This window comes from Ischnura elegans, chromosome 2, assembly GCF_921293095.1.
Source record: "Ischnura elegans chromosome 2, ioIscEleg1.1, whole genome shotgun sequence".
Classification (NCBI taxonomy): domain Eukaryota; kingdom Metazoa; phylum Arthropoda; class Insecta; order Odonata; family Coenagrionidae; genus Ischnura; species Ischnura elegans.
This window is the reverse complement of record NC_060247.1, coordinates 93,461,088-93,479,803: the sequence shown is the minus strand read 5'-3', so window position 1 is coordinate 93,479,803 and position 18,716 is coordinate 93,461,088. Positions and strand designations below refer to the sequence as shown.

Here is an 18,716-nt window from a genome sequence, read left to right as displayed (position 1 = left end):
CCTCGTGAGCTTCGATGGAGGAACGGTTTATCAATGTGAAACTGACAAACCTGTTATGAGCTGCATAATTCGAACTAATCCCAGTCTTAAAATAATAAAACTTAACCAATTCACGGACACTCACAACACCGTCATTCGTCTTGAAAGCAAAGAGAAAATTAATATAATTAGTGGTGTAGTGGTACGGTCCGGAGCCGGCCCGACGCGTCAGATTAAAACATCGCGGCTGGGGTTACGTCTGCGCGCACGCTCACATTTTTGGCATTTTGGAACGGAGTTCTGCACTAAATCTGTATGAAGGGTTTATTTCTTTGTTAAATGTAGAATATTTTTTTAATGTATGTGAATTCAAGTGAAATAGTGTGGAAGTGGATTTCCGGGAGAGGCGACGTTGTGTCTCTCCCGGAACGTGTTTGAAAACCCGCCTCTTGATTGGTTGGTGTGGTCTTGGTTGGTGTGCATCGGAGGTGGTTGAGGGAAAGAAAAAGGTTATATAAGGGAGAGACGAGAGGTCTCGCTCTCTCTCTCTCTCCTACGCTCTGTCACGAAAGAAGTCGAATCGTGAGTGTGCAGTGATAAGCGGTGGCAGCAAGGCTACGGCAAGTGGAGGTGGCATGCACGTGGACAGCTGGCAAGGGGTGGCGTGGACATCTAAAAAAGGACGTAAGCTTGGAATTTCCCTAAGCCCGAAAAGGTCCTTTGAATCCATATTGTTGCCCCCTCCGAAAGTCCCTAGTGAACTCTCCATAAAAAGGCCCTAGTGAATTCGCTGTTGACTGGTCTTAAGGCCTGGTTACACGGTACATTAGAATGTACAAGAATCTGTACATTTTTCTGAATGGTTTTCTGAACAGATTCTTGTACATTCTCATGGACAAGATCCACGAGTAGGTGGTTACACGGTACATTTTTTCGGACATTTTTTCGTACATTTTTTAATGCGCAACAAATTATTTCAACTTCAAATATAAACCAATGGGGAACATGCAAACTTTTTTAAAAGTACTAGAATAATAAGATCCTTACCTCAAATGTACTTGCCGAAAATGTCGCGGATGAATAATGTTTTATAGCTGAGATATGAGTCTTTAAAAATAATCTTCATCGGCTGTTTGAAAACACGTGACGGAGCGTGCGCGCGTTACATCACAGCCTGGAATCCACTGATGACAGACTGAGGAAGTGGATAGAAAAACTGTCTATTTAGGGACTCAAACGCAAATTTGGCGAATATAATTGCTGCTTTAACGTCAAACTTCGGATTGTGAATATATTGGGTTGCCAAGGCGTTGTTGAAATAAATAAAGGCGATTGTTTGGGGGGCTTTGGAAAGATTAAATTAAAATAAGTTGATTGCAGATTGTGATCTACGTTACACACCAACATCATTTGCTTAATGCAGTAAGTATATTGTAGCATGGACCTTCAATAGAAAAACGTGTGAAAACCATATAAATAGTGTATCCCATAAAACCATATAAAGTGCCCCGACGTCTAGTACCTCTATTTACTCGCCGGAGAAGTTTTTTGCTTGTGTTCGAAGGGACAAAAATAAGAGGAATAAGTGGTTAATGGCTCACAGAATGGAGTCAAATACATTATCTATATTGTCAACGGGATATCCTCAACGTAAGTACACTATTAAATCAGGGTTACCGCAGGATTTTATCAAGTTACTTATTTCACTTTGTAAACAACTCTATAAATGTACCTATCATTCTACCCATTGTAGGATCAAATTATAAGGAAAGTGGCTGTTTACGAGAATAAATACTGATTACGAATAAACCACGGTGAAAAATAAGGAATGTAATGTATAAAATTCGAGAAATCAAGCGAGATGGAGTGGAATTGATTCATAATGAAACACTTACTTGCAATTTTCCACAAAAATAAAAATTTTACTACGACTCGAGTTTCAATGATACTACATCATTTTCAAGTAACAACTGAGAGAGGAGAAATGGGGTGGAAGGTCCTCCAGGAGCTGGTTGGAATGGATAGGGGTGCAAGGCGTGGGGGGAGGGGGGGAGAGGGGAGAGTGGAAAAAACCAGAGGAGGTAAAAAGGTTGGGAATTGAAGGGGTTTTTTCGGGGTTAACAAAATTGAACATAGAAATGAATTCATTTGAAAACACGTGGCGGTCTTCTTGTCTTCGGGTGTTTCCGAGCGCCATCCGTGAATGGTGTGGAAGGGGGGGAAAAGACGTCTTTTGTGCTAGAAGGGTCTTCGGGGGTGCGTTCTTCTGAGGGCGTGTAGGTGGGGGGCGGGGGGGTCGGCGGTTAGGATTCACTATGGCTAATACTAAGAAAGAAATTAGAATTAGAATCCTAACTGTAAAAAAAATCTTGAATTTAGAAAGCGATACACTCATTCCCATGATCCTACCCAACGGGTAGAAGAGGGGACGGGACAGCTGGCCAAACGACTGCGGTCGTTTGGATAAACAAGAGTGTTAACATCGCTAAGAGATCTATAAAAGAAAAACGGCCCCCAGGAAATAAGCTAACGCTTTTAATCCTGGGGGGTGGTGGAGGGTACGTGAGGGCTTGCCCCCAAACCCGCTGGCATCACCTGTCTATCTACGCAAAGTTTTACGCCATCCACACAATTTTTCTCCATCCTGTAAATTTACCTCAAATTTGAGTGAAAATTTCTTACAGGGAAGGTGACATAAACATATAAAAATTACCTTGAATTACATTTTTCACTCGAGCAATTCAAAATGTATTTATTAAGTATAACAAATTGAAAAATATCAAACTTCCATTTTCTAAATAATAACGAATTAATAGACTAAGAAAAACAATCACTCTCTGAAACTTTTATTTTAAATTGAATCGTAAAAAAATTTTCAACTATCTTTATTTAATGGTAATATTCATCAAATACTTACAAGCTATCCAATTTAACTTTTGCTTCAAATTTGTGCTTAAAAATACGAATTGGTTAACTTTTTCCGTCGTTCACGGGGTCCAATCACAAAAATTATCCTGCCTTCATCAACGTTTGTTCGTAAGTAACCTGTAGGCTACAATACGACAGTTCCGTATGACTATATTTGCCCACTGCAGCAGAGATATAAAAAAGCGAAGTTAGGTGATTCTGGACTGCCTCTGTGACCACCAGTGATTCTACGTCAATAGGGAAGTGCACTAATTTTTTTTTATTGCTGAATTTGAAAGTTTAGCCTAAAAAAGAAACATTAGTATAGTCACTTTTATTTTCTGCATCTGGGGTATGCACTTTAAAACGTTTTGAAAGTCGGAAAACTTCATGTTGCGCTGAAACACAGTGCCTCCATCTTGATTGAGATGTGACGTCACAAGGCAGTAGTCACCAGTGGAGTATCGCTGTATTCCGTCGCCTTCTTTAGCGCGGCGAGTTTCCGGGAATCGGTGGAGTTTGCTTACTAAAAATGTCGCCTAGTACCGAAAACATGAATTCAAAATAGAATTATAAATGATTTTTTGTTCCAAATTGCATCTCGACGTCGAAACAAAAGCCTGGAGAAGATATTCATTCCCGTGCCTTAAGCACAAGCTATACGGAATAAATGGTTCAAGGCTGCTCCTGACTCTTACCTATCGATGATATTCTGTTTTGAAGATCATTTTAAGGTATTGTAAGATCAAATTGATATTTATATTATAATAATTTAATTAATAGGTACCTCAGTCACATCAGAAAGTGTGTTGAGTCAAAATATAGCATCTTCCCCGTAGACCTACGTAATTTATTAACTGAAAGTAGTTTGGTTAAAGAATTATGGCGCGACTGTTTTTTTACACGACCGAGCAAAATGCGTACTTTGCCCATGATATGTGCATATATGATAACAAACGATTTTTGTTAAAGTTAATCTTTATTTGTTGAAATTAGTACATTTATAGGTGATACAGATATAAAGATACACGGCAGGTCGCGCGGCGTAATTTGTACTCCACTGGTGACGGGTTCATCTTGCTGATCTAAAAAATTAGCTACAATACCTCGAACTTTGAAAACTCGCATTATAGGCAGTCAAAGTACATTGTAAGAATACACGAGACCATTATAGCCCAGAATGTACGTACAATGTCGAAATCCTTGGTTTTCAAAGATTGACGTATTTTATACGCCAGCGCGCCCGGTCCAGGGTTATCAACTTTTGTTTCATCCTATTTGTTTGTTGAAATTATATTTCAGAATGGTTCTTTTAGCACTGCTACTGAGGTAAACTGGTAGGTACTGAGTACAAGGTACTGAGGTATGTACGGAGTAAGTAAACTCCCTTTGGAGTAATGCGAATTACAAGTGTTCGAGATATATGGCATTTTATATTCGCTTTGTGTTCTTATTAATTATGCCTGTACGCATATTGTTGCTTGCCGCGAGCCTTTAATGGTATGTGCTCTTGCAAGAGTGGTTTTCATTTTTAATGTGGAAGTTGGTCAGTATAAGCAAAGAAAAAATTAACATTTTAGCGCACACCAACCCTTGTAGTCATCGTATCTCGGCGTTTGTAATGACACTGCTAAAATACCTAAACGCCATAATGACGATAAAAAAATTGTCTCATGTCAATGATTGCTGCAATTATAATTAATGATAAACTAGACGCCGTATGATCACAATGAAGGCAACAAAAAATAATGCCATAACGTAGACTTGAACCACGGTCCTTCGGGTACCATCTTTCCTTTGACTCGTGCACTCTACCACTACCCCAACCGATCCAATGGTAAATGGAGGATATTTTGGATTTATATATATAACTTGTAAAAAGTAACGCATGAAAATTAATTAATTACAGCCTAACTAACGCCCTAATTGAAAAAGATGCAGCAAGGTACGCGGTCTCCCCTTGTTAGCCTTAACGTCTCGCATTTCCATGGAGCGTTGAACCTGTCCTCCTTATTCAAAAATTCAGTAACCATAAATACATCAAAGTTTGGTATACCATTTATAAATCGTTGGAATTCCTTCTCCCAACCAAGATTATCTTTTCTTGAACCCATCCTGGACAGCGAACCATTGCAACAACCAGCTAGCTCGGAAATAAGGCTAACATCCCATGATTCTAGTAGCGAAGGGCGAACGTTCCGGCCGGCGTGAATACATACGCAACGAATAAGTCTTGCAGCAAACGTCTGAAATAGGTTTATTAGTTTGACTCGGTTCTTACAAAAAAAAAGTTTTGGCATGATAAACGGCATTGTGCCAAAATATACCCAGCGAAAAATAAATGCCATCATGCATTTATTAAAGATTCAATGTGCTATTCGTACTACTCTTTCAAAACTTGAAGTTGACACGTAAATGAATATTAATATATTACGCAATGATGAAGTCGTTTACTCAAAAGAGAAGCAGCCACACATATAATCTGAAGATATTTTATGACAGCAAAAAACGGATACCCTCAAATTCTGTAATTTTTCTATGCAATAATAGTGGTAGAACTAAACGGTGTAGAAGCTGCCTTCTGCTACTGCCTTGTGACGTCACGGCTAATATTCAACATGGACACCCGTTTTCGCGGCCTTTGAATTTTTCCATATTTCAGACGGTCATCTCGAATCAAGTATTCACTATTAGGATTTAAACTGTGGTTTTACGACATTATGTTATTCTGAACTCTAATTTTAAAAATGTGTTTGGTGCATTTGAAACACTAGTGCACTTCCCTATTAAGCCGTAAAAACATACATTAGGAATGGGATCATTATTGAGAGAAAGAAACACTTCTCGGGCATGGCCCTGCAAAATTGCACTACCGGATTTTAGGAAATCAGGACATACACAAAGGCACCATCGGGCACCGAATATGCATTCGTGACTCTGAATTCCACCACTTATCCAGGTTCTTCTATCTTAATACCAATGTTTTTGCAGCTTTTCAATAATTGCGATATTGTGCCGACTATGCAAGTACATGGCATATTGATCATTTTTTTGCAGAAAAAAGCAGCGCTGAGGCAACGTTTTTATTTTCACGCCATTAATTAGATGCTTTAAGTATTGAAAAATAAGTCCTCTTTTTGTGTTTTTTTTGTTTTTTTTTTTAATTTTACTCTTGCACACCAAAGAACCGGGAACATACATCTCTCTATCAACTACTCAAATTACTGATTGCCTTCGAACGTTAAACACTACACATTTGTGAGAAAAAAGGTATCATAACATCCAAATATAGAAATGAAAATTACAACTTAATGAATCATCCAAAGTAGTTATAGTAGAGTGTATGATATCACGTAGAAAATTCCCCAGGTAAATTAGCAATTCAAAGTAGCAGGTGTTTTAGCTCAGTTTTTAGATTGAAATTTCCATTACCATTCCGGGTGTCTCAGGTAATCAGACAGCCTTGCCACTACATACTTGCCTTCTAATGCCCCACCTCATCCTCTTCAACATGAAATAAGACCACAAACTTATAAAAGGCATACAATCGCCACTGCAATTTTATTCTGATTATTTATCACACTTGATTAAAATTTTCTTCAGACATTACATTTGATACCAAAACAAGGCCGAATATGAAATAAAAATGTTCAAAGATACCCAAGCTGCATCTGGCGTGAAGGCTAGTAGGTAGAACTTGGTAATATGTTCATGAGTGTTCGACTGCTAACATCCGGTTGATCCAGGAGACCCTCCACAAACAGAGCATAAAGATCATTCAGCAACAGACGGTAAATGACAGCACCAGCAGCCTCGCCGATTTGTCTGGCAAATGAAAAAGGGGAAAATCACGGGAAATCAGTGGTTTTCTCGTTGATATTGGCAATCCTAACATTTGTAATACTGACTACGGTTACGGTTAACATAGTTTTCGTTGTTGATGAATTGTTAAAAACTGAGTTGGATTGATAGCATTGCAATTAAGTGTGTAAAGAAATAAGAATAAAATTTATGCATAGTTTAGTGAATTTAAATTGCCGCCAAGGTGTGTTTTTTCTGCATGGTTTTTTCCTCTGTTTCTGAGAATGTCCATTTTTTGTACTTCCGGTACTGTGCTAATGTTGGTTGTGCTGAATAAACGTGTTTTTACGCATCATGCGATTCCAAGATAATGTCTCTTATTTATGTAAATCCACTTTTCGTGAAACTATTTCAAAAGAAAGTAGCTCCACACACAAATTGTTGTTTTTATCATTTCTCTGGGATGACTTTTGCTTTTCTTCGAGAAAATTTTCACTCTCATAATGTGCTTACTCAGGCCAAATACATTCTAACGTAATGCGCCAGCTTGAGAAAAGAAAGAGACATAAAATACGATTTCTTTTACGATTTTTTGCTGTCAATTTAACATCATCCTATTAGTTCATCACTTTTAGGCACGGACCGGCAAAGAATTGGACAAGACCCATGAGATTTTGGAAAACTAAAATGGAAATGTTGACACCGAAATCCACACCAGTTGATGTCTTTTACAGACAACTAGTTTTCGGAGAATGAATCTCTCATCGCCATCAGAGTTGATACAAGAGCAACGAAATCCCTGAGCGACGGAAATATCAGATCAATCAAATATTAGCTATCAAAATATAGCTGAATAAAAGTACGTCTCTTTCACGATTAGAAAAAATTGACCTCCTTTGCAACTCTACTGACTATCTGATAGATGCGAGAGGATGAAAAGACCAACCACCCACACATTTAAAGCCATATTGCAGAGTAATGTATGGGTCATTCAATTTCAACTGGTACTTGAGTCGAATTCGATTCTCTCTGATTTGGGTGAAAATTGGCATTAAAGAAACCTTTTTCTTAAAGGAAAAATATAATTACGTACATGAATACAACCTTTCTTATTTCGTGTAAAAGCATGTACTTGATACCACTGGTTACTCAGCGAGTGTCCCCTCAGGATATTGATCATGAACATTGGACATTGTGAGAGGAAAAGAAGATTGGGAAATAAGTTTTTTTTCAAATAGTCCTTAGAAGAAGTTAATTTTTGTGTACCTTGAGTTGATTACAGGCAAAAAAGTATACCTCAACTGCAAACAAAGTTACACTTGATTTTAAAGGGAAAGTTAAATAAAAGAAACAAAAGTAAAAAATGAGTTTTTATCGTTTACAGCTAAATATTTTATTGTTTACGGAAAAGAATTCGAAGAAGCTTGTTAAATGCGAGAACGCTGAGGTAGATGAAGCAGATACCAAAATAATTCTTCACGGCGCTTACGTGCATTAAAAAGGAATAAATACACTAACGGGAAATGTAATTTGTCCTTACTTCATTCACCGAACCACAAACTTGGTGATTCATAGGCCAAAACACGCGACAAGAATCACGGACGTAATACATAGTACCAATTTACAACATACTCCACGCAGACTTAATGCGACGAATCTCCAAACAGTGCCGTAGGCATTGAAGTCTCCATTAAATTCAAGAACCGAATGTTATCATATCAGCCGTGTAAACGCCATACATAGGATTAAGATTTACTCTCACGGTACCAAGATGAGAAGAAACTGTCGAGCATGCGGAAGAAGAGCCTGATTTCGATTCATCAGCATATATTGGTGCGAAACCTAGATAGCAAGGCTGCATATCCATAAACTGAATTTGGTATTCCAGTTCTAATGTTGAAGCATTCGGAAGGTTAAAGCCTATGGTAGGTTAAAATTATTCGTAAACTAAATACTCTAAATCTTTTACTTAAAGGTCGCTTCCCCCACGTTTTCGTATAAAACAATCCTAAAAACTGAGAGTTAAAAGTACGCCGTAGCATAGATAAGACTTCATTGTAAATTTGGTCGACCGCTAAAAACCACTCAAAAACAAAGCTGACCAATCAGTCAGCTTTGTTTGTGAGTGAGCAGAATGCATTTCATAAAAGGAGTAAACATATTAACATATGGTATAATTTTGTTGGAGAACTATTAATTGAAGAACGTGAAACACAATTAGATTATTGTACTTCAAATGAAATGCTTGCAGATTTGTTCACGAAGCCTTTGTATAAAATTAAGTTTAGCAGTTTTGTTTCTGAGTTAGGTCTGATACTGCGATCAGAATACGGAGTAGTGTTGTAATGGAATGTGTTATCTCTTTAATGTATTCATTGTGATTTGATGATGATGTGTGAGTTTTTTACTGCGCAGTGATACCTGCATGTATTTTCGGTTGTCTTTTGTTTTTGTGCAAAAACAGTAGTTGTGTGCTCGATGTTACAGGATCAACCATTCGTTCTTAATTCTCTCTCTGCTGAATGTAGTATCTTTAGTTGTTAAGACTGATATGAAGGGCAGAACAGTTGAAGGAAGTTAATAAAGTAGTAGTAGTAGAATTGAGATAAAGGGTGCGTCGACGGCAAGGTCATTTTGCACCACTACTCAATCGTTTGATTCAACACTCATTATAAATGGATATTTACTACGCAATTTTTAACATGAAATAGAGGGAAGCTTTTAAATTTTGTTGATAAGACCTATTTCCTTGAGAAACAAAATTGTACTACTTAGATTGGTGGGGTGGTCTCCTAGAATAGATTCTAGGTCCCCATCCAGATTGAACCGTGTCCGCGCATCACGGTATTTGTCGCACTCTGTCAAGATATGTCGGATGCTTAAAGGGCACCTACACTCGTCACATTGAGGAGCTTGCTTCTCTTCGGTAAAAAGAAAGGCATGAGTCAGAGGGCAGTGCCCTATCCTCAAACGAGTGATAACTACTTCCTCCCTTCGATTGATCCTGGTAGAGGAAGGCCAAGCTGACGTTGTATGTTTGATGCTCCGCAGTTTATTGTTATTCAAAGTCCTCCACGACTCCCTCCACTGTTCAAGTACAACATTTTTTAGTGACCCTCTTAGGTCTTCGTACGGAACTAGCGTTGATTTAATCTCTTCGTTAGTAAGAGCTTCCTTGGCCAACAAATCTGCTTTTTCGTTTCCACGTATCCCCGCATGTCCCGGAACCCAAAGAAAGCAAACACTTATTCCCTTGTTCATGAGAGTCAGCAGCGTGGCATGAATGTGTTGAACAACTGGATGCATGGGTAAGAAGCCAGAAATGGATTGTAAGGAGCTAAGGGAGTCGGTGCATATGACAAACGAGCCATTTTCGTAACTCAAGGCTTCCAAAGCCATTTTAATTGCGAAGAGTTCCGCCTTAATGGCTCCATGTCGAGGAGAGAACGCTGCACATGCACAGGCAGAGTTACATTTCGATCCGTCCGTGTAAATGGGGATTAAATTGGAGTGGTTCCACCGAAACTTAAAATACTCACGTTGGTATTCCAAGGGATTAGTGGAGGATTTTGGCCGAGAGAGTAAAGACATATTAACTTTAGGAGTGGGAGTCAACCAAGGTGCGTAAGTTGAGTACGCAACAGGGTATACGTCTGGTAGTTTAAAATCACATCCGAGAATAAAATCATTAAAACGAATACTTACAGGTCTCGTTGCCCTAGACCTTCGATTAAAAACATTTAAAATCCAAGGTTTAAAAAGTATGTCGTAGCATGGGTGACTCGTCATAGATAAAATTTTGGATACGTAACTGCAAAGCAGCCAAGTCCTACGGTAGTACAAGGGAGGTTCTCCTGCGTCAGAGTGGATGCTTGGAACTGGGCTGGTTCGAAAGGCCCCAGTGCAGAGTCGTAGCGCGGCGTTGTGCAAAGAATTTAACGCTCGTAGATACGATGGGCGGGCAGATGCATAAACAAAGGATCCGTAGTCTATTCTAGACCGCACCTTTGTGCGATATAGTAGGAGTAGGGTGGTACGGTCTGCTCCCCACGATATGTGATTCAAAAACTTTAAAATATTTATAGACTTAGAACAACTTGCCTTCAGATTATTGATGTGATCTCGCCAGTTGAGTCTTTGATCCAATGTTAGCCCCAGAAAACGGATTGACTCCGCAAATGGGAGATTTCTTCCGCTAAGACGAAGTGTAGGAGGAAGGTGGATGGAAGTGAACGCATTTGGTTTTCTCAGTTGAAAATCTAAAACCGCTACTATGGGTCCATTGGTCTAATTTGTTTAACGTGAGTTGGATCAATCTCGATATGTTGGCCACTCTAGATGACCTGCAGAATATCGCCAGGTCATCAACGAATAGAGTGGCCATTATCGGCGTCTGGATGTATTTAGCTACGTCGTTGATCGCAATAGCGAAAAGCGTCACGCTCAAGACGGACCCCTGGGGGACTCCGTTGTCGAGAGGGTAGGGACGCGTTAGGAACTGCCCCGTCCTTACTTTAAAAATACGGTTTGTTAAAAAATTTTGAATAAAAGTTGGTAAGCTACCCCTAAAACCCCAATCATGCAGAGTGCGTAAGATTTTTCTGCGCCAAACCCGATCGTAGGCCTTCTCTATGTCGAAGAATACCCCAACCACGTGTTGGCGGAGGATGAAGGCTTCTTGGATATAATTTTCGATCCTCACCAAGTGGTCCAAGGTGGAGCGTCCCCTTCTAAATCCACTTTGAATATTGCAGAGAAGGTTTCGGCGTTCCAACCACCAAATGAGCCTCCGATTAACCATTCTCTCCATGAGCTTGCATAGGCAGCTGGTGAGTGAGATCGGACGGTAAGAATTTGGGTCAGTCCTATCTTTCCCATGCTTGGATATGGGGATGATGACACTCTCCCGCCAGGATGAAGGAAAAGTGCCTGCCACCCATAGTTGATTATAGGTTCGCAGGACTTCCAGCAACGCGGATTCCGGGAGGTTACGAAGGAAGGCATTGTGGATTTCGTCTGGTCCTGGAGAGGTATCATGTGATTCATGGATGGCAATACGCAACTCCCACATAGAAAACGGAACGTTGTAATCTGCCGTCATGCACGTCTCCTTAAAACAAATAGGGATGGCTTCTAGGCGCCGCTTGAAAGAGCGAAAAGATGGGTCGTAGCTTTCGTCGCTGCTTGTTTTGGTGAGTAGCTGGCCGAAGATGTCGCCGATGACAGGGAGTGAAGTTATGGTGGTTCCGTTGACTTTCAAGTAGGAGACCCCACATTGCTGACGGCTACCCGAAATTTGCTTCACTTTACGCCATACCTGATCTAGTGGTGTCCTAATATTAATACTAGAGACGTATTTCATCCAAGAGTTCATCTTTGCCTCTTTCACAACTTGGCGGGCTTTCGCTCTTAGGCGTCGGAAAGCGGACAGGTTATTAGCCGTGGGATACTTGTTGAAAATTCTCAACGCTTTCTTACGAAGACGGATAGCCTTGGCGCATTCATCGTTCCACCATGGAACGGCAGGCCTCGACGTAATGCCCCGAGACCGTGGAACACTTATGTCCGCCGCGTTGATGATAGCTGCCGTTAAACATTTGACATTGGAGACGCTATCGCAGTTCTTATCACATATATACTTAAAATTTTCTTTAAAACTATACCAGTCGGCTTTCTGGATAACCCAGCTGCCCGGTCTGATAAAATCAGGGTTAAAATTTCGGTCCTTGGAGAGTAAAATAGGGAAATGGTCGCTTCCACTAAGGTCGTCGTGAACGCGAAATGAAATTTTGTTGACCAAACTAGTCGATAAAATACACAAGTCAATGGAGGAGAAATCGCCGCTAAAAGAGTTAAAACGGGTTTTCTCGCCGTTATTGAGTAAAAAAAGGTTAAAATCACTAATAAAACTTGATAAAATACGTCCCCTGCGGTTGCACTGTCCCGGGGTGCTTCCCCATAGACGATCGTGAGCATTAAAATCTCCGAGTAAAATAAAAGGCTGAGGTAGCTGGTGAACAAGGGATTCTAGATTAAAACGGGTGACGGGTGCACCCTCCGGCAGGTAAACGTTGCACACCGTTATCGCCTCGGGAGCGTGCACCGTCACCGCTACCGCTTGGAACGGTGTGTTAAGATTTATTCGGGAGGTGTAAAGAGCCTCCCGGACAAAAACCGAAACTCCACCATGGGCTCGTTGGCCACTAGTATCGTCCAGTCTAAAAGCGTTAAAATGTTTTAAATATCCTTTGTCTGTATCTTTAAAACGCGTTTCCTGCAAACATATACAGGAAGGGTTAAAATCTCTTATTAAAATTTCAAGTTCCTCCTTATGCTTATAAAAACCGTTGCAGTTCCACTGCACGATAAAAGCCATGATTAAAATATAAAAGAGGATTAAAACTAAAAGGAGCAGTTGAGTCACGAAGGGCGCTTGAGGCGCTTGACGTGACTCTTCTTCCCTTTGCTCTCAATTTTTAAAATTTCCGTATCGGATAGGTATTCCAACTCCATTAAATTGGTTTGGCTCTTTGGAGCCTTATCAGAGGGGCCGGGGGACTGAGAGTTCCTGCGTTTGGTTTGTGTAGCCCCGGCGTTGTTTTTATTGGGTTTCTTATTTGGAGATTTCGTTCCCACGACTTTATCCTTGTTTGCCGGATCTGTGGCCTTAGCCGGCGCGGCCGATTTTTGTTCTCCAGCCTTCTTGTTCAAATTTTCTTCCGTCTGAGTCGAGATGGTGATTTTGGCGATAGGAGCGGAAGCTATTTGGGCGAAAGATCTGGAAAAAGTAGGAGCTACTTGAGCTCTGTACTTTTTCCTCGCCTCAAAGTACGGGATCTTTTCTACCGTCTTGATCTCCATTATTTTCCGCTCTTCTATCAGCTTCGGGCATTTGCGGGAGTACACGGGATGAGCACCCTCGCAGTTGACGCAACGCTGGTCACCATTGCACTCACCCTCATGCTTGTCCAGGCCGCATCGTGGGCAGGTGGCTTTGCCTTGGCACCTCGTGGCCATATGACCGAACTGCTGGCACTGGAAACATCTCAGGGGTGCCGGTATGAATGGTCGCACTGGGACCGATTCGTATCCGATAAACACTCTGTCAGGGAGTTTGTCACACGCGAACGTGAGTACGACTGATGTCAAGTCGATTTTCTCTCCGTTGCGCCTTGTAGTGAGTCGACGAGCATCAGAGACTCCTTGGGAGGCCATCTCACGTTTGATCTCGTCGATCTCAACGTACAGCAGATCAAAGTGGCTTATAACTCCCCGACAGGTGTTTAACGATGTGCTAAACTTGTGGGAATCCAGCCCGTTAGAAGAGGTCGGGGCGGAAGTTTTGTCACCAGCGCCATATGAAAGGAACGTTGCATTCGTACCCTTCGAGTTGATAGAGTTGGGGATCGGAGACGGAGATGTAGGGCCAGCAAATGAAGAGATAACTGAGCCGAGCACAGGAGAGCCACGGGGGCAGACGGCCCACCCGCAGGTGAAGCGTCCGTATCACACATGTTTAAATGATGAAAGGGATGATGAGATTAACAATGAGGAGTCCAAGGGTGACTGCGTTTTCTCATCAATGAATAATAGTGATACCGTCGCCAAGTCAGGGATTAACGGGGGCCACGAGCCGGCCGAGAGGTCTAGCCGTGAAGCTGAGAGCGTGGGCGAAGTAGAAACAGTTATCAAAGGGCCGAAGATTGTTCTCGAAAAATCGATTAAGGTACCCCCATTCTCGATTGTATTTGATAGTGTGAAATGTAACGGGTCGAATGGAAGGGATATGGAAATACTGGGTGATGAGAGAGATTTAATGGTACTAGTAGTAGTAGTATTTGGATTTAGGGTGCGTCGACGGCAAGGTCATTTTGCACCACTACTGTGCTATTTAATTACAAAAGTTATGTATAAAGTAATCTACTGCATCTGATGTCTTCGTTGAAAGTGTACATAATTAGACTTTATTAAAAATGTTTATTTCTCTGAGAAACCGAAATGTACAGATTAAGTTGGTAGGGTGGTCTCCTAAAAGGGTTTTTAGGTCTCCCCCTAGATTATTTCGTCTTCGCGCTTCGCGGTACTTAACACAATCTAGCATGATGTGTCTAATACTTAATGGACATTTACAATCCCCACATTGGGGAGGTTCCTTCTCTTCAGTAAAGAGATACGCATGGGTCAGGGGGCTGTGCCCTATCCTCAATCGTGTAAGTACTACTTCCTCTCTCCGATTACTACGAGCTGAGGAGGGCCACGCTGCTACCATGTCCTTGATGCCACGGAGCTTGTTATTATTTAGAATCCTCCATGACTCCCTCCATTTTCCAAATACCACGTTTCTTAGAGATGCTCGTAAGTCCTCGTGGGGAACCAGCGTTGAGACAAGAACTTCGTTATTCAGAGCTTCCTTGGCCATAGCGTCTGCTATCTCATTCCCGGCTATCCCCTCATGTCCCGGTACCCACAGAAAATGGATATTCAAACCCTTTCTCGAAAGGGTCAGCAGGAGAGAGTGTATTTCTTGCACGATCGGGTGCACGGGTGAGAAGCCAGAGATGGCTTGTAGCGAGCTCCTGGAGTCAGTGCATATCACAAAGGAGCCGCCGTGGCCGTCGTCTACGGCTTCTAGAGCTGTCCTTATGGCATAAAGCTCCGCCGTGTACACACTGCACATCGGGTGAAGCTTTGCTCTGATGTTCCCGTGGATAGGGGAGAACACTGCACATGCACAAGCAGAGTTATCTTTCGAACCGTCAGTGTAAACGGGGGTAAGGTTGGGGTGATTCCATCGGAACATGGCAAACAAACGCTGGTACTCCGAGGGAGTAGTGGAAGACTTCGGTCGAGATCGTGAAAGAATATTCACCACCGGAGTGGGAGTGATCCAAGGGGGGTGTTCCGAGAATGAAACAGGATACACTTCAGGTAGCGTGAATTCGCATCCGCGAATAAAATCGTTAAAACGAACGCTGACTGGTCTGGTTGCTTTAGTCCTTCGGTTAAAAACATTAATAAAACGGGGTTTAAAAAGTAAACTATAACATGGGTGACTCGTCATTGCTAAAATTTTGGAAACGTAGCTACAAAGAAGCCAGGTCCTTCGGTAGCATAGAGGAGGCTCGCCTGCGTCAGTATATATACTGGGAATCGGGCTGGTCCTAAACGCCCCAGTGCATAGTCGCAGACCTGCGTTGTGCACTGAATTAAGTGCTTTCAAATACGTCTCGCGAGCGGACGCATACACGAATGAGCCGTAGTCTAATTTCGACCGCACCAGTGTGCGGTAAAGTAAAATTAAGGTGGTGTGGTCTGCTCCCCAAGATGCGTGGCTTAAAAACTTTAAAATGTTCAAAGACTTCAAACAGTTTACCTTGACAGAATTAATGTGCTCCTTCCAGTTGAGTTTGTGGTCGAGGGTCATCCCCAGAAAACGGACTGATTCCACAAATGGGAGGTTTCTACCACCTAGGTGTAACGTGGGATTTACATGGACGCCCCGAGTGCGAGAAAAGTGAACGCACTTTGTTTTCTCCAAAGAGAAAAGGAAGCCGTTATTTTGGGTCCATTTGTGAAGTTTATTGATGGTGAGTTGCGCCATACGCGATGCATTCACGACCCTAGATGATCTGCAGAAAATCGCGAGATCATCCACAAACAGTGACCCTAACACTGGCTCCTTGATGCAGTGAGCTATGTCGTTGATCGCAATAGCGAACAACGTCACGCTCAGAACGGAGCCTTGGGGAACTCCGTTGTCAAGAGGGTAAAAATTTGACAACAACTGTCCCGTCCTTACTTTAAAAACACGGTTGGTTAAAAAATTTTGTATAAAAATGGGCAAACAGCCTCTAAAACCCCACTCGCGTAATACGCGTAGAATCTTACGTCGCCAGACCCGGTCGTAAGCCTTCTCTAAGTCGAAAAATACACCGACTACGTGTTGGCGGAGAAGGAAGGCTTCTTGGATGAAATTTTCAATTCTAACCAAGTTGTCCATTGTGGAACGGTTCCGTCTGAATCCGCATTGTATCCTAGAGAGGAGTTTTCGACGCTCCAGCCACCAAATGAGACGTCGATTTACCATTCGCTCCATTAACTTGCACAGGCAGCTGGTGAGAGAAATCGGCCGGTAAGAATTCGGATCAGCTCGGTCTTTTCCATGTTTTGGGATGGGAACAATGACGGACTCCCGCCAGGACGGAGGAAAATCCCCATTGGCCCAGAGCTGATTAAAAGTTTCAAGGATTTCCAGCAACGCCGATTCCGATAGATTTCGGAGGAAGGCATTGTGGATCTCGTCGGGTCCTGGGGACGTGTCGTGGGAGTCATGGATGGCAGATTTCAGCTCCCAAATGGTAAATGGCATATTGTAGTCTGCCGTTGTTTTAGGCTCCATAAAGGATATAGGGACGTTCTCGAGCCTTTTCTTGAGGATCGCAAAAGAAGGTTCATAGCATTCGTTGCTGCTCACTTTGGCGAGTAATTGGGCGAATACGTTCCCTATCGCAGCTGGAGAAGTGATAACCTTTCCTTCGACTTCTAGGAAGGATATACCTAGATGCTGGCTGCTACCCGATATGCTCCTCACCTTACGCCATACCTGTGCAAGTGGAGTCCTGTGGTTGACACCGGAGACAAAATTCATCCAAGAAATCCTCTTTGCGTCCTTTATTACCTGACGCGCTTTCGCTCTTAGTCGCCGAAAAGCGGAGAGATTATTTGCTGTAGGATACTTGTTGAAAATTCGGAGAGCTTTCTTACGTTTTTTAATGGCTTCTGCGCAGGTTTCATTCCACCATGGCACCGCATTTCTTGGAAGGATGCTTCGAGATCGTGGTATGCTAATTTCGGCGGCTTGAATGATGCTGGATGTCAAAAGATTTACGTTTGTTACACAGTCGTTGTTTTTATCCCACACGTAGTTAAAATTTGAGTTAAAAAGATGCCAATCAGCTTTCCGGACAATCCAACAGCCTGGTCTAATAAAATCGGGGTTTAAATTTTGCTCCCTTTTGATTAAAAGGGGAAAGTGATCGCTCCCACTAAGATCCTTATGCACAGAGAGTTTGAGTTTATTGACCAAACTAGTCGATAAAATACTCAAGTCAATGGAGGAAGAATCGCCGCTATAAGAGTTAAAACGGGTTTTCTCGCCGTTATTGAGTAAAAAAAGGTTAAAATCACTAATAAAACTTGATAAAATACGTCCCCTGCGGTTGCACTGTTCCGGGGTGCTTCCCCATAGACGATCGTGAGCATTAAAATCTCCGAGTAAAATAAAAGGCTGAGGTAGCTGGTGAACAAGGGATTCTAGATTAAAACGGGTGACGGGTGCACCCTCCGGCAGGTAAACGTTGCACACCGTTATCGCCTCGGGAGCGTGCACCGTCACCGCTACCGCTTGGAACGGTGTGTTAAGATTTATTCGGGAGGTGTAAAGAGCCTCCCGGACAAAAACCGAAACTCCACCATGGGCTCGTTGGCCACTAGTATCGTCCAGTCTAAAAGTGTTAAAATGTTTTAAATATCCCTTGTCTGTATCTTTAAAACGCGTTTCCTGCAAACATATACAGGAAGGGTTAAAATCTCTTATTAAAATTTCAAGTTCCTCCTTATGCTTATAAAAACCGTTGCAGTTCCACTGCACGATAAAAGCCATGATTAAAATATAAAAGAAGATTAAAACTAAAAGGAGCAGTTGAGTCACGAAGGGCGCTTGAGGCGCTTGACGTGACTCTTCTTCCCTTTGCTCTCAATTTTTAAAATATCCGTATCGGATAGGTATTCCAATTCCATTAAATTGGTTTGGCTCTTTGGAGCCTTATCAGAGGGGCCGGGGGACTGAGAGTTCCTGCGTTTGGTTTGTGTAGCCCCGGCGTTGTTTTTATTGGGTTTCTTATTTGGAGATTTCGTTCCCACGACTTTATCCTTGTTTGCCGGATCTGTGGCCTTAGCCGGCGCGGCCGATTTTTGTTCTCCAGCCTTCTTGTTCTAATTTTCTTCCGTCTGAGTCGAGATGGTGATTT

General features: G+C 42.0%; 1 protein-coding gene across 2 annotated transcripts in view; it reads right to left on the bottom strand.

Annotated features, from left to right (window-relative positions):
- Positions 1-6,416: 6,416 nt before the first annotated feature.
- LOC124154187 (gamma-tubulin complex component 5) overlaps positions 6,417-18,716 on the bottom strand; it is a 93,661-nt gene continuing 81,361 nt past the window's right edge. For both annotated transcript variants that reach the window (XM_046527753.1, XM_046527754.1), the window contains exon 19: positions 6,417-6,711. In XM_046527753.1, coding sequence (XP_046383709.1) covers positions 6,570-6,711 — 142 coding nt within the window. In that variant the 3' untranslated portion in view covers positions 6,417-6,569. The remainder of the gene's footprint in view (positions 6,712-18,716) is intronic.